This window comes from Cucurbita pepo, chromosome 19 (genome assembly GCF_057944985.1).
Source record: "Cucurbita pepo subsp. pepo isolate OVF chromosome 19, ASM5794498v1, whole genome shotgun sequence".
Classification (NCBI taxonomy): Eukaryota; Viridiplantae; Streptophyta; class Magnoliopsida; order Cucurbitales; family Cucurbitaceae; genus Cucurbita; species Cucurbita pepo.
In genome coordinates, this window is record NC_141816.1 from 12977604 (window position 1) to 12998498 (window position 20895).

Consider the following 20895-nt stretch of genomic DNA (forward strand, 5'->3'; position numbering starts at 1 on the left):
TAAAACATGACAAATTAAATTATATGTTTGATCCCCGGAACCAAAGTATCAAATGTTTTCACCATTCACCATTTGTGCTGAAACTTGTGTATAAAATTGTTCTACCTGCTTGCAAATATCTGCTAAAACCCTAAGGAAACCGTCTGCAATTGAGTCAAACTTAACTTTGGGATTTAGAATCTGTTGGTTAAGAAAAAAAAAAAAAAAATAGCAGAAGTGATCCAACTTCGTGGTCGTCAGATAGCGACTAGGGATTTTTAAACTGATAGGATGGGTAAGCACTGACACGATGCCAAGAAAGTTTTTCTGTGATATTTTATTTAGCATAATGTGGATATATACACAACATATTAGAGTACACCTAAATTACAGCCTAAATACAATAAAAAGTATATAAATTAAAAAATATACAAGGACCCGAGTGACTTAGCCTAAGTGTAGAGGCAAGTCAGATAGAGTTGTAGAAGATTGAACATGTGTACCCGGGTGCCGTGTGTGTGGACAAATAAGCTTAAATTTCGTAATAGATTTTTGTATAGAAAAAAGGTTACCAAGGATGGAAAAGTGTTTTTATCCTAACAACTAAGAAATCTACAGAGCAATAATGGTTCTCTTTGTTTGTTTTTCATCTTTTTCGTTCATACTGTATAGTCCTTTGTGGTATAATTATCCCTCAACATTTTTTATTTTCCTCGAACACCGAAGACAAGATTATCTGATTCTAAACCCCAAATTTGTTCCCAAAAACTTTGAATGTGACTAGAACTCCACTATGCCATGTTTCCATATTTATATTAAGCGACTGCAAGATGGATGATTAATTTGAAACCATTTTAAAGGTTATGAGTTATAATTGAAACACGATTCAACACCTATTCTGAATGAAGTATACACTACACCCGCGCGTAATTCGTGTAATGGATTCATGGTCACTGCAAAGGTATATATGTAGCTACAACGAGTAGTTACGGTCACAGGCACAGCAACACATTTGGTTTTTCGTACGCCTTCTGATCGTCGGCCTGGGGCGAAGTGGTAGGTAACTAGGAATTTGGTTTTCTATTATTAATTTCTAGGGTTCAATTTCTTCTTCCTCTTCTTTGTTCCTTCGACACGATTAAACCACCTTTTCATGGTTAGACGCTATTACCGATCACCAAGCCCTACTTACACAATTTTCATGCTCAGAGCTCAAATTTGGTCGCGCTCTTGTCAGATGGAACCGGTTCCTTCTTCAATTCCAGATTTTGTTGATTCTAGACAAGGAAACGACACTGGTGATGCTGCAGAAGCGGAGGGCTTTATGCATCGTGTTGACGAGATCTCAGTTCAGATAGATAAGGTGAGGCCTCTCAGTTGAGATTGATAAGAAGTTTTTTTTTTTTCCAGGGCTTTTTCTGTATCCATGTCATATGCACTACTTGTCTATCGTCTTTGACATCCAACCTTGAATAATAAAAAGTGCATTAGCTTTAGAAAAGAAAATACTGGACAGGAGAAGATAAGACCTCAAAATTGAGCATCGTAGGCACTGAAATATACAGTAGAGTTGATAATGTATTTAGTTGTTTTTAATAACCAAGGTAATATGGGTCTCACTGATCACAATATCAGTCACAAAAAGCTCATCGGAAGTTTCATTTATACATATATTTTTTTTTATAACATATCATCACCGTTAAAATACTCCAAAGAAAAGCAATCTGGGGTATGTGATGTAGGTAGGCTTTTAACTTTTATTTTGTTAGTTAATTGGCATCAGTTTTTACTTTTTATCTTTAACTTACGGTAACTGATGTAGTTTAATCCTCCCTCCTTTAGCCATCAGCTATTATATATATAGGAGGAGGGGAGTTGCTAATTTTACGCATACTTTTTAAATCGTTTAAAAAACTGCTTCGGGCTTATACTCCTCCTGCATTGTGTGTCTTACCAATGCAAAGAGAATCTGATCTCGCATCTTTAAAAATTGTCCGCTTCAAACGTACCTTAATATTGAATAAATTTGTTTATCTTAATTCTTATTTCTTAGGCATGCACATCAACCTTATATAATTTTGCCAACTTTTTTTACTCGGATAATTTATTAGCTCTGAGCAAATCTTGCAGCTTGAGAAGCGAGTGATTGAAATTGAACAATTCTATTTGGCTAGAGGTGATGCCCAGCAGAATATTTCAAAAGCTAGTTCAACTTTGAAGGATAAGGACAAGGAAAAACATATAACCAGTATCAGGAAGCAACAGCAAGACTCCTCACGCAGGGAAGGAGCGGCTGCAAAGAGAATGCAAGAGCTTATGCGTCAGTTTGCTACAATTTTCCGTCAGGTGAGTTTAAGTTTTTTTTTTTTTCTTCTCTTTATGGTTCTTGGGTTGGGCTGCAATCTGAACTTCAATGACTGTTTTATTATGGAGGGAAAAGATACCAAATGATTAAAAGCAGGCTTCTTCGTCATAAAGAGCCTGATTTGCAATGTAGTTTTACTTACCATGGTCGGTAGGTGGATTTTTAAATTTTTTTTAAGTCTATAAATTTATAAATTTTACTTTTTTTCCTGATGTAAAACTATGAATGCCAATGCCTTGAGTTTTTACTTTCTTAAAATGTATTTTAAATTTGCATCCCCTCCTCCTCCTGATTAGAAACTAGCTTTCATCAAGGAAGTGAAAGTACAGAAGGACGTGCCTGAAAAATATAATGGCACATGTTCAAAGGAGCAAAGCAGAAAGAAAAGAAAAAGAAAAGAATAAAGAATGCATAAATATACCAGAAAGTTAAGTTACAGAGATCGCTCCAATTGGTTACAATAAAAAGAAAGAATAATTACAAAATGTTCCGCACAAGAACACACAGAGACCGATTGGAATGCATTGTATTTCAAGCCTAATCCCAACCCCTAAAGATTCTTTTATTATGAACATCTCTTCTGTCATGACCCCATGAATTTTGGTAGGAGCCAAATTAACTCCAAACATTTCCAAGAAATTGCTAGCTAGTTTCATTGCAAAGTAGCAACCATTTTTTCTTTCTTGTATACCAATGCAAAGTGGCAACTGCAAAGCACATGTTCGAGATCCTTCTTAGACCTCTTTTACATCTCACCTTATTAGGGACCTATAACCACGGATAAGAGGTTTGAAATAAGTCCATAACGTTTAACATCAGCAAAGAAGCCATCCAAGCACAAAACTTCGCTTTCTTCGGAATTTAGCATTCTAGATAAAGGAAAAGAAACAAAAAATAGAGATAAAGCAGATTGAGTTGAGATAATACAAAAATGGAAATTTACTGAAGAACATGCTTGAAGTGAATAATTATAGAGATGTACGAAAAGAACTTGAAAGGAAATTACTATTGATCTAGAAATCATATAAAAATGAATAATGAGCCGTGTTTACCATGAACAACTTAATGAAATGTTCAAGGAGGGGATGCAACAGGAGATGTTTTTCTATGGACTTCTAAATATAGCTTTAGAGTCCATAATCATGATCAAGTGACCTTCGTATTTCCTTGTGATTATCCAATGTCTCAAAGCATTTGTCTCGAAATGTAAGTGTGACAACCTTGTGGCTAGGAGAGTTAAGTCCCTTCGTGCCATATTCTCTATGCCTAACCTCCTATTTCTCTAGATGACATCCCTCTTTATACACTAATCTTTCCATGATAAGCATCTTACAATTTACTTTTTAAACGAAAGACAGAAATGTATAGGGATTCACCTGATTGAAGTCATCCTCTCTCCCTTAGAAAGGAAAGACTTCTCCTTGGTCCACTGCCCATTTCTCCATGTTTTTTTCTAAACGAAAGACAAGAAATATATAGGTATTCACCTGGAGTCAACTTGACTAAAGTCATCCTCCCTCCCTTAGAAAAGAAATACTTCTCCTAGGTCCACTGCCCCTTTCTCGATGTCCATTTCCACAAGTCTTCAAAAAACATCTAAGATCACTACAAAAGGGAGAATCTCCTTGTCTAAGCCCTCTAGAGGCAGAGGTCTTTTCTCTATTGTCTTCTATAGATGAAAATGTAAAATATATGCAAGAAATCCAAGATCTTCATTTGCCGAGCAAACCTATTTCCAAAGCATTTTATCTAACAATTTCCAATTCGCATGAGCGCAAACCTTCTAAAAAATCAATTTTAAAAATAATGTCCTTTTTACTTGTCGTACACTCATTTGTATCATTTCCTCTGAGCACTTTTTCTAAAATGTCTCTTAGTCACAGAAGCTTCCTAATTTACCAGAATTGTAGAAGAAAAAACCGTTCATCCTTCCAGTCAACATCATGGCTAAAATCTTGTACAAGCTGGCGACTTGGTTGATATGTTTAAAACTCTTCACCCTTTGAGCATAATTCTTTTCTCCTTGGGCAACAAATAAACGTGAGTTTTATTCATGACGTAGTCAATGAAGCCTCTCTCCCCAAACTCCTAGAGAAATAAAGAAAATTGAAGATTTTTTTTAATAGGATGATTGTAGAACATTTGTTTCTTGATTTTCACTCTTCACCACCATCATTGTAATAAAACAAAACAAAAAAGGGAGGTTTGAGTGTGGATTCTTGCTTTGGATTGCTTTGCAGGTGTAAATATGCCAAGCATTTATGACCACATTAGGAATACTTTCCTTGGCAGAGTTGAAGAAGATGCCTTTAAGGAGTCGCACTTTAATGCTCCTTTGCCCTCATTTTTTCAAACCTGATGCTTAAATGCATAACTCCCCTTCTAGTTAGCTATTCCTCCATACATTCCTTTTAGCTCTGCATATTTTCCCTTATTCTAACAAGAGGGGAATATTGTCGCTTAGGTAGAATGTACAAGAGACTTCTGGCTGTTTGACATCAAATCATTAAGCATCTACTTGCTTGGATACGGTTTTTGCCTGTCTAAGGGTTAAAATCTGCAATTGTCTTTCATCATATCTGGGGGATAATTCTTAGTTCTTTTGTTTTACATTAACTCTTCAAGTATCAATAATTTTGCTTAACTTGTTAATTTACAGATCAGTCAACACAAGTGGGCATGGCCCTTTTTGGACCCTGTCGATGTTGAAGGTCTTGGCTTACATGACTATTACGAGGTACAATATCCTTTCCTTAATGTACTGATGCTTATAATATGGAGCTGGACCTGAATTTGTTTCATTATTGAATTTTGATGGAATAGACTATTTTTGTATTCAATGAATTAAAGGTAAGAATTATATAGCCCTCTTATGATGGAGAAAGACCCATGCAAAAAGGAAAGAGGAATAAAAACAAAAATAAACTATAAACTAATTTAAGTATTTACAAGTAATATTTACTAATAATACACCAACACTTATAATGCATCAACACAATAAGCTTGTTTAAATATATTTTTCATCGTTAGCTTGTCAATCGTTCTATCAAATTGTACTTTTGGCAGTCCTTTAGTCAAAACAGCAACAATCTTATCTGTTGTTGGGAGATAAGGGAATACACAAACCACAACCATGCCAATTTTCTCCTTTATGAAGTATTTGTTGTTGATATAGCTTAGATAGGGAAAAGATACGGGAGGGTAGGGCTGAACTTTGAAATCCGGGGGCTTTGTTCCCGAAACTCCCTTCCACCTCCCCGTCACTTACTCGTCTTTTGAGACTTTCGTATGTTTTCTCTTATTATGTTAAATGGAATTATGGGCAAAATTATTAGGAGATAACAAATACTTAGTGTCAATTTTCTCCTTTATGAAGTGTTTGTCAACTTAAAAAATATTTTGTTCTATCATGTTGACCTGGATTACTGGCTATGGAGATGACAACCTTGTTGTTGCAACCCGTATGGGTGCTTTCTGAAAAACTCTAAAATTTTCAAGTAGCCTTTTTATCCAACCTTCAGAAATACCGTGCCTAGCCCTGAATACTACTTCGACGCTGTTTTTGACCACTACATTTGTGTTTTGCTTTACCAAGTAACCAAGTTACCTCCAATGGTGAAACAATTGCTAGGAGTAGACCTTCTATCTATTGTATGAACTTCAACTTGTAGATGATTGTACTTTTAAACAATATATATTTTTAACTTCTGATATCATTAGATTCTATAGGAAGCTTCAAAGTGAATTGGTCCTAGCGATGGCATGAATTGACTTGCTCACAACAATAGTAATATTTGAACATGTGTGAGACAAATAGATGAGTTTTTCCATAATTTTTTGATATCATTTTTTTTCCTCGAGTAGACTTATTTCTCCAAGTAAATCAATGATATATTTTCTTTGATTCACAAAATACTGTTGGATCTTGCAAGCCCCATTCTTAGAAAGTATTTTAGTGTTCCTAGGTCCTTGATTTGAAACTCACTTGCAAGCTTCTTCTTGGCTCCAATTCTACTTTTTTCTTGGCTCCAATTCTACTTTCTTCTTGGCTCAAATTCTACTTTCTTCTTGGCACCAATTCTACTTTCTTCTTGGCACCAATTCTACTTTGTCATCGCATATAAGAAGAATATCACGTACATAAACAATAAAAAATGTTGTTTTGTTATTAGTAGAATGATTATCAAACCATACTCTTGGAGATTGTTTGAGCGTATACAGAGACTTCTTTACTTGGCACGCTCTGCCTTTTTCAAGATTAATTTAAAAACTTGATGGTAAGCTCATGAACACTTCCTCAAGTTTTCCATTAAGAAAATCATTTCTATACCAAGGTCGTGAAGTGACCCATCTAAATTTTTGCTAGAGATAAAAATACTTTTTGCTATAGTTTCCTAATAATCAATCCTATAGGTAGGATGCACACCAAAATAGAAAAAAAAAAAAAATGATAAAAACAATTCAAACTGAATCAAATTTTGAGTTTATGCAGTTTGCAGTTTAGTTTGGGTCATTTGGGTTTTTTTAAATCGAAATATGTGGTTTGGTTTTAGTTTTGGTTTTGGTTTTGGGCTCTGAAATCAAACCCAAAACCACTGAACCGCATGCATATACTGTAATATTATATATTTCTGTTGCCTACCTTCCCTAGTGACATCCACAAGGCCCCAGCCCAAGCTGAATTCCCAACCTAGTCTTGGATATATAATACTATAATATTATATATAATCACATCCCTGCCTCCATGTGATTCTGCTTTGCATTTCCTTAGAAGCTCAGATGGCCGGCAGCTGGATTTGAAATTTGAAAGCTATTTTATTTTTAATTTTTAAATTAAAATGTATCTTTAAACATTTTCAACCTTTAAATTGCAAAATCAAACCATTGGTTTTTGTTGTAAGTTCAAATTAGCTTGCTGTTTTTCTTGTTTATTTTTATAGAATTACATGTCCTTTTTATAGGGAAAGAATAAATTTAAATGTATCTTTAAGGTTTATAGTAAAAGAAAATTCAATTAGGAACCAAGACCAGATAGTTGATCCTTCACAGGGTCAAGGTTGGACTTCGATGAATGAAACCTAAAAACTCAGATATCCCTCTTTTACTTGTACTTCTTCAACTATTCAAAATACTTCGCCAATTATGTTTGATCTTGATGTTTCCATGGCCATTAAAAAAGGTACTGGAAGTTGTACTAAATATCCCATTCCAAACTATGTGTCATATCAAATTTGTTAAATAGTTATAAAGCTTTCACATCTAGGATAAATGTCTTTTTATCCTATTCGTTCCAAGGAATATACACGGGGCCTTAGAAGATCCTTATTGGAAAATATGAATTTTGGAAACTAGCAGTCCTTGTCATCATTCTTTTCTTGTCGTCACTTTTTTCTGTGGTTCATATAGTCTATCTTAACTATCTACGGGAAAGGATGTTTTCTTTTTTCCATTAAAAAAGAGAAAAAATAGCAGAAAAAAATTTCACATGTATTATATGGAGAAAGTAGTATAATGCTCATGCTTCTTAGATTCTGCTCGCAACTCTACAGGTCTCTCATCATCTTTGCTGCCATGTACAGATGGTTGATGATTGCCGTGCAAATTATGCTTCATTGCTTATTATACCTGCATTATTAATTTTAGAATATTATTGTGAGAAGAGAGTATAGAGATGAGGGAGGAGGATTGGTTTCACTGGCGTTGTTTCCATCTCTACTTTATTGTGTGCTTTCTGTACTCTTCGTTAACCATCTTTTGAGTTGGTGACCACATCTGTACGCATATAATGGAGCAGTAATTTGTCCCTGCTTCTTAGATATTTGCATTGCAATTATTGGTTATGCTGCAGATGCTGCTGTTAGTTGGGTAGGTATAGGATGGTTGCTTGCATCTAAATGACGTCCTCGGTTCGGCAATACTAGAGGCACTTGTTTATGACTATTATTGGATTAGATATGCTAGTTTTAAATTTTTTCACTTTGTGTGGAATGTGGCATCTACCTTTCTTTATTCATCTTTGTTGATGGTATCTTTACTGCATGCTCCTTCAATTGCTACTGGTTTAGGTTATTGACAAACCAATGGATTTTAGTACAATTAAAAACAAAATGGAAGCCAAAGATGGTTCTGGGTACAAGAATGTCCGTGAAATATATGCTGATGTGAGATTGGTTTTTAAGAATGCAATGAGATATAATGATGAAAAGAACGATGTTCATGTGATGGCAAAAACCTTGCTGGAAAAATTTGAAGAGAAGTGGCTGCAGCTTTTGCCCAAAGTTGCCGAGGAGGTAATATTTACCCTATCTATGGCTGTTTTTAACCTACATGCTTTAATGACTTGTGTGTTTTCCACTAGCCTGAGTTTTGAACATTAAACGTGGTTTCCATCAAAGAAAATGTTCATGCTTTTCCAGGAAAAAAGAAAAGTGGAGGAGGAAGTCGAGTTTCAGTTTGATATGCAGCATGCACAGGAGGCAACTTACGCTAACATGGCAAGAGATATAAGCAATGAGGTTAGGAATTATTAAGTTTATTTATTCATTTATTTTTTTTGAGGGTAAATGACTTTTTAAATATTAGGATTTATTGGTATCTACGTTTAAAAAGTGATAGGTTAGCTTTTTAAAGTTTTCAAACATTGTTGAAAAAACAACAAATACTCGCCTGAAAAAACAACTAAAAATATGAACCAGAAACACGAAACCAAAATGGGGACTCCATTGATCTCTTCTCTAGATCCTCTTCACAAGTTCTTTCTTTTCAATTCTGTTTTTTTAGGTCTCATTTATGTTGGATAGTCTCTCTAAAAAATATGGAGTTAAGTAGTTGTTGCATGGGGAAGCTCTTCTCTATCCTTTTTTCGAATAATGAGTTTTTCACGGTAAAAGAAAAGTCTGAAGCTGTCTATTTTCCATCTTTATTTGTCTCAGGCAACTCTTTGGCTTGAAAAGGCTGTAGACACGCCAAATGTTCACTTTCTTAGACACGCCAAAGGTGATTTTGGGATTAGCAGATTAGTAACAAGTGAAATCTTTATGGTTGGGTTCTTGAACGCAACCCCATCAATACTTAGGGCAAGAGGAATGTTGTAATGGTTCCCGTTGGTAAATAAAAGAGGTTGGCGTGTTTATTGGGAGATGATTCATACTGCCTTATGTAAGAGTTCTTTAGGCAGGATTGTGCTGCACGAAGTTTTGGATTTCAGACCAACAATTGACTAGTTAGGGAGAGGAAGTTTTCTTTGGAGACCATTATACCAAGGATTTTTCAGGGAACACTGTCATTTGATGACTTTCCAAATTCTATTGATCTAAAAAGAATATTGTAGGTGATAAAAGACGAATGATTTTCTATGATACAAGAGTAAGAATAACAAATGAATTTAATCTCTCATCAGTTTCAAGGAATTATTAGACTTCAGAAGGAGATACCATGGTTAATTTAAATGTCGATATGAATGTTCCTCTGGTTGATAATGAGTTTTTAAGTCACAGTTCTGCTTACGTCCAAGGATCGACTCTATTCTCAGATGGGAAGACAAAAATTATGAGAGAAGGGGAAAAGTTGGCTAATGATTCTCTCTCCGATTTCCAATGGGAAAAAATTAATCCAGACAGAGAATGTTGCATTAATTGAAGGAAGTCTGCTTGGAAAGGAAACTTTGCGCCCGCCTATAGATGTCCCAACTGCCGTTAACTTTTCTCATAAATCAAAGGAGGCTTTATCTGATGTAGGGCCCACGTTTAAGGCAACGGTTGAAGAGTTTTCCTCGGTTTTTGACACTTGAGAAAATCGGAGCATTAAGGAAGTAAAAGACCGTTTTATTAATGCATATTCGGAATTTATACTAGGAAAGTCTTCAAGCCTTTTGCATTTCAAGGTCCCTGATCTATCCTCATTTAATGATGATGTTATTGAAGAATCATGCTCCAACCTTTTGATTCAATCAACTGATGATACAAACTCTAAGGCCTCAACTCAGTTTTTAGAAGCCAATCAGTGTAATATTAGCCCTGCAGGATCTCATTTTGTTATTGAAGAATCATGCTCCAAATTTTTTATTCAATCAACTGTTTATACAAGCTCTATGGCCTCAACTCAGCTTTTAGAAGCCAATCAGTGTAATATTAGCCTTGCAGGATCTCATTTTGTTATTGAATAATCATGCTCCAAATTTTTTATTCAATCAACTTTGGTACAAGCTCTGCCTCAACTCAGTTTTTAGAAGCCAATCAGTGTATTATTAGCGTTGCAGGATCTCATTTTGTTCATGTTTTACTAAATCCATATGAAGGCAATGACTCATTTCAGAAAAACTCTTCCCTTGGCTTTATTGACTTCGATGAAGAATCTGTAGTCAGTTTTAAGTTGTGTAGAGATTGATCTACAACATTTTGATAATCCATTGGATGATACGGTCATTTTGATAATGTATTGCCGGTGGGGTTCTTGGGAGTTGAAGCAATTATTTCTAATTTGTTGTAGGCAGTGGTGTTAAGAGTCCTTTATTGGTGAGCCTTTGCATGACTTCTTAATGGATCAATTAAGGCCGGCCTTTTGAATTTTTCAAGCATCCAACCACCTTTTGATGGTTTCTCTGTAAAAGTTGAAGTTTTTTTGAAGATTCCTTTGATTTCTTTTCTTCGGCCACTTCTTTTATGAAATCTCTCAAGAAGGTATCCTATGCTGATCTAAGGAGCACGTTGTTATCTTGATCATTCTCATCAATATGGCTAGTTTCATTACTATGCCTAGTTTAGAAGATTCTGCATTGATGGTTTTATTTTTGGAAGTGATTTTTGATTCCTTAATTAACAGCACCAAGTCAATTTGTTTTGGCATTAGTTTCAAGCTCTTTGAGTTTCAAGTTTGGTCCTTGGTTGGAATTCTCTCTTGGTTGGAAGTCTCTCTCCTCTTTGCAGCTCCCTTCGCAAAATTTATGCAGTTTGTCTCTTGGAGGGATCTTTTTATCTCGGAGTTTTGTAGCAGTGTTCCATTCTCAGATAATTTTTGAAGTCTTTTTCTCTCGTGGCTGCTTTGAATTGCCCATTTGCTATCATACTTTCCTATGGGTATTCTTTATCTTAGCTTTTATTTGTTTTCTCTTTCCAAGGCATAGTTCCTGTGTATTTTCTTTTTTGGAGCCTGTATCTTGAGCATTAGTCTCTTTTTCACTTTTTCAATGAAAAGTTATGTCTTTTTTTTTTTTAATTAGAATTTTCTAGTTCATAACTTGAGGATGTAGTCGACTCAAAGAGAGGTGGAGGATCTTCTTCGTAATTCTTTTGTGAAAACTGTCACCTGCCGCTTGTCATGGTTTGCTAGCTTTTGTGCTTTTGTTTGGGGTTTTTTTTAGGGAGAAAGTAATAAAAGTTTTAGAGGGATCGAGATACCTTGAGGTGAGAGAGTAATGCTCATACAATCTCACACGGCAGAGAGAGAGACAAATAACAAAAGAAAAAAAGCCACACCACAAAACTGATAAAATCTAAGAAAAACTAACCCCAAAAAGGAAGCAAGAGAAACGGATTCAAAATAGACTAGCTCGTGGAGAAACATGCTTGCTAAGATACTTTAAAGCCAAAGCAAACTCCACATAAACTGAACCAAAGAATGCTTGATGAAGAGCCCACACTCCACCAAGCAAAAGAGAACTGAACCAATATAAAACAAACTTCAAAGGGAAAACCTTAGGAAAGTTCTGACTATGACTGCTTCAATTGCCAAACCCCGAGAGATTTTTGATATTTACATCATGAGAAAATGTCAAAATCTTCAACGACCAATGGAACCTTAAGACAAAACCAAACACCTCAACTATTAAAGGTTCCATACTCCACCCGGCAAAAACCTAAACTCGGGTCAACCAGGCTAGAGTGGCAACACCAAAAAACTGCTGCCACAGACTGCTGCAATCACCAAAAGCTCAAGAGCCCACAAATAAGATGAAAAAGATCCTTCAACATGGCAAGGAGATACCAAATCCGAAACTACAAAAACAACCACTGAAGCGAATGAAAGCTATCTTGCAATAGTTGGAGAGCAAGGAGGGATTTCTCAATGAAAGAAGAAAACTTCTCAAATCATGATAGGCTATTGGAGGAGTGATCTTTCTCAATATCCTTAAAATCATCATTACTGATTTTCTTTGCACCAGGACTGACTTAATCACGAAAAAGAGAGCCAACATCATCAAGAAAATCATCCTCAGAGGGAGGGATCACCTCTGCTTCAATGGGATTTAGATGATCTTCTAAATCTAAATTACACATGCTGATATTTTGATCTTCATAATTTTTTTTATCCAAATCCTCCATCCCAAGCCCGACGAAATTTATTCTTAAGCCCATCATTTGTCAGACTTAAATACACCAAAAGGATAAAACGGAGACAAAAAAAGAGGATTTTTTTTATTAAATTTGAATCCGGAGATTAAAAGCCAACCTTATCCTTATTAGGTCGTAAATCCTTTTCTCTCTCTAAGGAACCCAAAAGACTTGGGAGTATCCACCACGATGGTGGTCAAACCATTTCTTTCAACTTTGGGATCCCAAATTGCAAATATCTTATTTACTTTCAATAATAGAAACTTCAAAATAAACTTAGGAATATCTACCACGATTTCCTCAAAAGGACTTCAGTTTGAAAAATAAAAATACCAATTTTTCATCAGCTTGTTTGTGATATTTTGTGTCCTTATTTGATGCTCTGAATTAATTATTGTACAATTGTTTCCAGATTTCTGAGGCCGATATGAACTTGAAGGGTCTCAGGGAAATGGTTATCCAGAGATGCAGGTTTGTGATTGTAAAATATGTCTATATGTGGCATAGATTTACGAAAGATTTAGTGGGTTTGTTGTGGATGCAAAAATTGTCAAGTGGCATGGGGAGGTATTTGGATAGTATTTCTTGCTAATGACTGGAAAGAAGATCAGTATCATTGCCCTCAAAGTAAACAATATAGAGGGGTGGTGTTTGCTTAGCTCATTTGAGATCGTTGTGTGAGGTTTGTTTTTGGGGTATTCATGGGTTGCGTTAAATGTTGTCTTGGTCCCAACTTAAAATGAACCTGGCTTGGTAATGGAGCCAACACAACTATATTTGCGACCTGCAATAGGCCTTATCACTGAAATTATCTTTTTTGGTGGGATGATCACTTTAGAAAGAAAGACTGTCCATCTTTATTTGATATCAAGACAAATATGATTGGGCTGAGGAGTTTTCATAAAACTTTGTAGCTGATTTAAAATTTTTGATCTATCCAATCCAAACTATTTAGGTTGGGTTGGATTATACACCCGTATGTTTAGAGTAGAGCTTTGGTGGTTAATGTTGATAATTTCCTCTCGTGCACAGACTGGCTTAACAATTAGATCGAGGATTTGGACCTCATACCTCTTGGTCAAGGGTTATGATGAGACTAGTTGAACCAGGATAATGGAGATTAAATGTAGATTAATTATTGTTATTATGTTTAGATTTATATTCATGCGGATGCCTTATTTTCATGGTTGATTTCATTAATAAAATGTTTTGTAGAGAAAAATTGTATGAACAATTTTTTATCCTATTCATTCTGAATGTTATGAGTGTTGGATAAGATTTAAATCTTCTTTTTTAGCGTCCATGGGCATGTTAAAACAACTGTTGCCACTTAGTACTCTTTCTTGTGTGGGAATAATGTCTCTTAGGAAAATGTCCACCGAAGAGAAGAGAAAACTTGGAATAGCTCTCACTCGATTGTCGCCTGAAGATCTCACGAAGGCCCTAGAAATAGTTGCCGAGAACAATCCAAACTTTCAAGCAACTGCTCAGGAAGTGGACCTTGACATTGATGCTCAGGTCATGATCTCTCTATGTTTTTTTATGTTTCCTTCATTTCAATTCTATGATGTTATTTATACTGTTAGATAGGAAATGTTGGGCACGTTGCTCATTTTTGGTCATGCTACTAGTCATCGGCATTTATAGCATGATCATCCACCCGTGCTGGAGATAGGCACAGAAGTTTTTAGTACCTCATTGTTTATGACTTTCTGATAAATTTTGGAGGGTTACTTATAAAAGTAAATTTAAATTACAAGCTTAGACCAAAACTTTTAGGTTTGTTTCCATTAACTTTTCAAATTTTAAAAGTGATTTAACAAGTTTCTAACTTTTAATTTTGTATTAATATGAAAACTTTAAAAGTGACTTAATAAGTTTTTCAACTTTTAATTTTGTATTAATATACACGAACTCTTAAGTTAAATGACCTAACTTATAGTTTAACGTATTAGTTGAAGGACTAAACTTGTAGTTTGACTTAAAACTTAATAAGAATCCTTTTGGCATAACATACTACTATTACTTGCATTTAGATCTATGTTGCCAAAATTAGTGTCACATGCCGGTCAATTCACGATTTGTGAACAATAAGAAGAAAGTAGGCTATGACTGTAAAAGATAATCTAGACTCTTTGCTATATCGCTATTCCGCCCGGAACAAAAGGATCAAACCCTTCTGGTTTTTCCTAAAATAATGTCTTTCCTAGTAATCTATTCATTTTCTTCCAAGGTTTTTGAAGTACTAATCTATTCATTTTCTTCCAAGGTTTAGTGTAGTACTTCATTCTTAGATTTTGGGGAGTACTTCATTCTGATAATATTTTGATAATATTTTGATGACTAGTAATCTATTCATTTTCTTCCAATGTTGGTGTGATAAATATTTTCATTCTTTTGGTTCAGAATGAGTACACATTGTGGCGGTTAAAAGTTTTCGTTAAAGATGCACTTGCTATAAAAAGCAAGAGTGCTGTAGCCATCGACTCCATCGACAATGATAACATTGATGATAACAAGAAGAATAACTCGAAAGGGAGAAGAGAAATTTGTGATGCTGTTGTCAAATCTGCTATAAAAAGGACTAAAAAAGTTGTCTAATATGTATTCGACTATTGTTGGCACTAATGGCGTTCTTTGCATACAGTCATCAGTTTGTAATTAGAGTGAGAAAGATGAAGCTACTTGCACCAGGTGGCTATTTCCATCTGCCTATTGAATACGTTATGTGTGTGTGTGTATGTATAAAGCTTCCTATTGAATATGCCCTTATAAACGCTCTTCTTAAATAGTTGAAAATTTAACAATTGCCCCAAATGAGCATCTTGATTCTTATCTCTAAGATCGAGTGCAGAGGGCTCCGAAATTCACAGGAAACTAGTTGAAACTGATTAAAGAAAAGGAAGTCTACTATGAATGTTCAAATTGGATAAGGACTTGATTTGTAGAGAAAATTGATTCGACTTTAAGATCTGACCAACCGGAAAGGTACCCACAAGGCAGCGACAATTTAACAAAGCCCGCTTGAAAAAGAAATTGATGTAACGGTCTTGAACCCACCTATCTTGAACCCAACACACTTTACTCATTACAAGTTATAGTAGTTGGTTCGTTGCATCTATTGAAGAACACACTTATCTTGAACCCAACACAGACATCCGTTCTTGTTTTGATGTGCTGATCAGCATTATTTTCTTGTCGTTATTGTTTAGATCATTTTGATTGTTTGAAGTCACTCTTCAATTCTTCTTTGACGTTTGCTTGTTGGGTAGCTCTTGATTGGCTGTGTTTTGTTTTATTGCCATGAAATGCTGTTTGCTACATTGAAGTGAGGCAGCATGCAGTGCCTCGCATAGTGAAACAAAGCTTCATGTCAACCGCTCCCACAATCATCACCACTTTGACACACGCACACACACACACATTTATATATAACCGAAAATGAAATGTGGAAAAAGAAAAGGACAAACTTTCATCGGCATGCCATCTTCGATCACAACAACCCCACTTAGCATCATATAACCGGTGAACTAGAGGCTAAGATTGCAGCTCATGTAGAATAGAACTGAATCTTCAATCTATCGTTGGCTATGGCGTTGATATTTGAGTATAGGCAAATAGTTGAGGTCAATGCATGTGGAAGGTATTTGGTTGGTGGGCTTGTGCAAGCATTTGAAGCACTTCTCTCATTGTTGGCCGCTCCACGCTATGCTCTTGGACGCATAACATAGCAACAAAAAACATCTGCTTTGCTTCATCTATAGGTATGTTACTCAACCTTTGATCCAATATCTTAACAACTCCTTCTTTAGTAGAGTTGGTTTGGATCTTAGTCCATTGGACGATGTCCAAACCATCTTCCCCGAAATTGCCCACGGGCTTTCGCCCTGTTATAAGCTCCAGCAACACTACGCCGAAACTATAAACATCACTTTTTTCATCCACTTTTAACGTGTATGCATATTCTGTTGCAAAAAAGATTAGTTGTTAGTCTGAAAATTCACAAGGAGGAAACAAATTTAGAGCTTGAGCTTGATTGGAAAACTCAATGGATGTACAGCAATATAGGTTACAGAATTTGATTGGTGTAAGGAGGAGGAATGGGCAATACTATAAAAACAGTGTTAATCTTAATTAACATGGGAAAATGAAAATGAAAGGGAAAGGGAAAAGGGAAAAGGAATGTGATGGTATAAATGTGTGTTGTTTGTGGGCGCTCCATGTTTTTAGGGTCAGAAGAAAAGGAGGAGGTATAGTTTGGAGTTTGGTGATTGGGAAAATTTTGTGTTGTAGTGAAAAAGGATTTTGTGTTGTAGTGAAAAAGGAGGCGTTGGATTGGCGAGGCTGGGGAAATGAGAGGTGGGGCTATGATTTCAAGATGACCAAAAGCTCATGTCTCCAGTTAATATACAGTAGAGCACAAGAAAGAAAAAGGGTAAACCCCAAATTTCCTTTGTGTTAGTGGATTCCTTCTCCCCTTTGCCTTTGTTGGAATTGGAATCCTCACCACTATTTTCGCTTTATTTGGGAAAAGGAAAAGGAAAAGGCAAAGGCAAAGGCAAAGGCGAAGGCGAAGGCAAATTCCTCTCCACTTTTCTCCCTTTAGTTTGTTTTATATTTCGCCTGTGGGGTTCGGGAACCGACAATGGAATTAAAAGAGCACCCACTGGCAATGGCAGTGGCAGTGGCAGTGGCACTGGGGAGACTCAGTTCATCGACCCCGACCCCGACCCCGACCCCGACCCAGCAGGAATAACGTACAAAGAAACAGGCAGCAGGCCCAGGCACTCACTCTATTCGATTCAGACCGCCAGTTGTAGCGTAACTTTTAAGATAAGTGGGTGATGAATGAATCTGATCAAGCCGAGCTTAAGCCCAAATGAACAAAATAACAAACATGAAACAAGACACATACCTGGAGCAATATACCCGTAAGAACCGGCTATGACAGACATGCACTCCGATGTTCCGTTGTCTTGCAAGAACTTGGCCAACCCGAAGTCCGCTACATGAGCCTCGTAATCTGAGTTGAGCAGAATGTTGTTGGACTTGACGTCTCTATGAATTATTAGGGGGGAACAATCATGGTGCAAATAGCAAAGCCCTTTGGCCGCTTCTATAGCTATCTTCAGCCTGGTTCCCCATTTCAGGCAACCACCCCTCTTTTCATGGAGAACTTCTCCTAAACTTCCATTGGGCATGTACTCGTAAACCAGCAGATTGGTCTGCTTATTGGAGCAAAATGCAAGCAATCTCACGATGTTCCTATGACGGATTTTGCCCAGCGTCTGTATCTCCGCCGACAGACCGTTGTCATGGGAGGATCCCTTGTTTATGGCCAACAGTTTTTTTATGGCTACTTGTTCTCCACTTGGCATGACTCCTTTGTACACAATTCCAGCTCCACCTTTTCCAATTATGTTGTTCTCTTTTACGCACTCTATGATGTCCTTGCTTCCAAATTCCAGCTTCTGGAATGCTGCTAGCTTCCACGAACTTGATTTCTTCTTGGCCTTCCTTGTCTGAATAATTGCCAGAGCTGCAAATATTACTGAACACATCAACAGTCCCAAAGCAAACACAAGCTTATATTTCCCAACAGTTTGGGAATTGGCGGGCGTTGAGGTTTGAGACTTAGAGGTTGACACGTTGCAGGGATTCAACGCGGATCCACACAGTTGAGGGTTGCCCTCGAAGGATGTGGAATTGAAGAGTAGAAACTGACCAGTTTCGGGAATAGGACCAGACAAGTCATTGTGGGAAAAGTCCGCACAAGTCAAGCTCTTTATGGACCCAATTTCCTTCGGAAGGCTCTGGTTCAGATGGTTCCAAGACAGGTTCAGATAATTCAAGATGCGAATCTGTGAGATTTGAACTGGGATTGGAGAGGTTAGGTGATTAAGGCTCAAATCCAGGTAAGTGAGGGAGACACAAGCACCCAGTTCAGGTGGGATTGTACCGGAGAAGTTGTTGCTGTTCATGTCTAGCTTGAGAAGATTTCGCAGTTTGCCTATTTCAGAAGGAATGTCCCCGGAGAAACGGTTTCCAGGCAGAAGCAGAATCTGCAAGTTTGTGAAGTTTCCGATGGAGGTGGGAAGGGATCCAGAAAAGCGATTGTTGGCAAGGTTTAGCTGGGCGAGTTTAGATGGGAGTGGACGCATTCGCATATCTTGTGGAAGGGGTCCACTCAGGTAGTTGTTCTGCAATTCCACGAGGGAGAGCTGTGGCAAGTAAAGCAGCCCCTCTGGGATTGGCCCCGTCAAATAATTCTGGCCCATCCGAACTCTCACAAGCGTCTGGCATCGTCCTAGATCACGTGGCAGAGGCCCAAACAGAAAATTGTTCAGTAAAATCAAGATCTTTAGCCTTCCTCCCAAGCACAGACGCTCCGGGACCAGTCCTGTGAGCTTGTTGGTGGACAAGTCAAGCTCCGTCAGTCTCCCATTCTCACCAAGCTTTGATGGAATGGCTCCAGTGAAGTTATTTTGCCACACCTTCAGAACCTCCAACTTGGGAAGATCGGCTAGAGCCTCAGGAATCTCTCCATGAAACTTGTTGATGAATAAGTTCAAGAGCAAAAGCTGGCGGAGGTTTGCAAATTCAAGGGGGACCTCTCCAGTTAGTTCGTTGTTGGAGAGGTCAAGCGAAACCAAGCTGCTCAAGTTGCCCAACTGAGGAGGAATAGAACCAGTGAGCTGATTTGTCTGCAAGAACAGAGTGTCTAACTTGTTGAGGTTCCCCAACTCGGGTGGGATTGGACCCCGTAAACTACAACTGGCAAGGTCGAGATGATTCAAATTCACAAGCTTTCCGAGTTCAGAGGGTATTCCACCCTCAAACTCATTGAAGTATCCCAAATAAAGCCGCTGTAGGTTGGTTAGATTGCCGAGCTCAGTGGGAATGGGACCGCCCAGGTCATTGCCGCCAAGCGACAGGTAAGTGAGCTTCCCCATCGCACCATAGCTTCGGGGGATTCCACCGCTAAAGAAATTTCCGCCAAGATTTAAATGCTTTAAACTGGGAAGTTGAGGGACGGCCGTAGGGAGCGACCCATTGAAGTTGTTATTGTAAGCATCAAATACCTGCAGCAGTTTGAGTTGAGAGTAGTCCCAGTGGAGTTGTCCGCGGAGCTGATTGTTGGAGATGTTGAGAGAGCGAAGGTTGGTTAGGTTGTGAATTAGAGGGGGGAAGGTCCCGGAGAGGTTGGAATTGGAAATGTCCAGCGACACTAGTGACGTGTTCATGTGGTCGCATTGAATTCCAGTCCAAGAGCAGAGGGAAGAGTAATTTGAAGCATTCCAGTCCAGGAGCAAGGGAGTGGGTTGATCGAAACACTGTTTGATGGAAACCAGAAGAGAAGCTTGTGCCTTGAGGGATAGAGAGTGGGAGAAGGCACAAGGAAGGAGGAGCAACGCAAGTGTAAGCGTTAGAGGGGTGAGAAGGAACTTCAAATGGGAAGCTGCAGCAGCCATGGGAGGGGAGGGTGTGGTAGTGACTTCAATCACTCACAGTCTGTAGTTTCTATTCCAGCTTCTGGAGGCAAGCTGCTCACATTCAGAGAGAGAGAGAGGGGGGGGGGGGGGGGGGGGGGGGGGGAGATGGAAGTGAATTACATTATATAGGGGTGCACAACATTGCACATCAGCAGCAACATCCAAGGCCATCTCTATTCCCTTTTGTTCTGTCTGCCTGGGGTATTGTATATATGGGATTCATCTTTAACTTTAGGAAAAGAGAAGAAAAATAAGCAAGGGAAAAAGAAAAGCAAAAGCAAAAGCAAAAGCAATGTTTGGATAAAGATGCAAAATCGTATGCCGTTGGATCATATCAAAATTTGAAAGGGGAAGGCCTTAAAAGAGTAAGATTACAAGAATGGCCTCCCAAAATACTTTTTCTGAATCAAAGTGGAAAAAGTAGACAGAGGAAGCAGGGGAAGGATGTTTAGGTTTTTGTTACTTTGTTCAAAGTTAATTACAAAAGTCATCTGCTTCTGAGACCGATCCCTCGGGACTAGGAGGCAACTAAAGGGTGTTTCAGATTTGGCTTTGTTCCTTCTCATCTATTATTTAGTTTGAATTCAAAAAAATTGTAAGACATCTATGGACCAATTGTTCATCCAAGGCTTAGTTTGAGATGGTTGTAGACAAATCAGTTGTCACACATTAGGAGGCAACAATAGGTCAAGGGATGTTAGATGACTTGTGAAGTCTTGAATGCACTAGT

General features: G+C 37.5%; 2 protein-coding genes across 6 annotated transcripts; one reads left to right on the forward strand and one right to left on the reverse strand.

Annotated features, from left to right (window-relative positions):
- Positions 1-753: 753 nt before the first annotated feature.
- Positions 754-15436, forward strand: LOC111781441 (transcription factor GTE1). 5 transcript variants are annotated; one of them, XM_087119957.1, is made up of 9 exons: positions 754-1039; positions 1189-1342; positions 2110-2325; positions 5004-5081; positions 8410-8634; positions 8761-8859; positions 13085-13143; positions 14040-14190; positions 15079-15436. In XM_087119957.1, the coding sequence occupies exons 2-9, from the start codon at positions 1217-1219 to the stop codon at positions 15271-15273; spliced, it is 1149 nt and encodes a 382-aa protein (XP_086976083.1). In that variant the 5' UTR covers positions 754-1039; positions 1189-1216; the 3' UTR covers positions 15274-15436. The 5 variants fall into 5 exon arrangements, with proteins under 5 accessions (XP_086976083.1, XP_086976084.1, XP_023517791.1 ...); XM_087119958.1 differs by having other exon boundaries at positions 754-1035; positions 1217-1342; XM_023662023.2 differs by having other exon boundaries at positions 757-1035.
- A 505-nt stretch (positions 15437-15941) lies between these two features.
- On the reverse strand, positions 15942-20516 carry BAM3 (Leucine-rich receptor-like protein kinase family protein). The gene is made up of 2 exons (XM_023662020.2): positions 17588-20516; positions 15942-16637 (listed from the first exon to the last, which is right to left on the reverse strand). Exons 1-2 carry the CDS (start codon positions 20142-20144, stop codon positions 16300-16302), a joined length of 2895 nt encoding a protein of 964 aa, XP_023517788.2. The 5' UTR covers positions 20145-20516; the 3' UTR covers positions 15942-16299.
- Positions 20517-20895: the final 379 nt, after the last annotated feature.

What these genes read in the sequence shown, in the direction of transcription:
- LOC111781441 (XM_023662022.2), top strand. Translation starts at nt 1,133, where the DNA reads ATGGTTAGACGCTATTACCGATCACCAAGCCCTACTTACACAATTTTC. An exon ending in TCTCAGTTCAGATAGATAAG is followed by an intron (nt 1,343 to 2,109) that starts GTGAGGCCTCTC and finishes CAAATCTTGCAG; the next exon opens with CTTGAGAAGCGAGTGATTGA. An exon ending in CAAGAGATATAAGCAATGAG is followed by an intron (nt 8,860 to 13,084) that starts GTTAGGAATTAT and finishes AATTGTTTCCAG; the next exon opens with ATTTCTGAGGCCGATATGAA.
- BAM3 (XM_023662020.2), bottom strand. Translation starts at nt 20,144, where the DNA reads ATGGCTGCTGCAGCTTCCCATTTGAAGTTCCTTCTCACCCCTCTAACG. An exon ending in TTACGGGTATATTGCTCCAG is followed by an intron (nt 16,638 to 17,587) that starts GTATGTGTCTTG and finishes TTTTTGCAACAG; the next exon opens with AATATGCATACACGTTAAAA.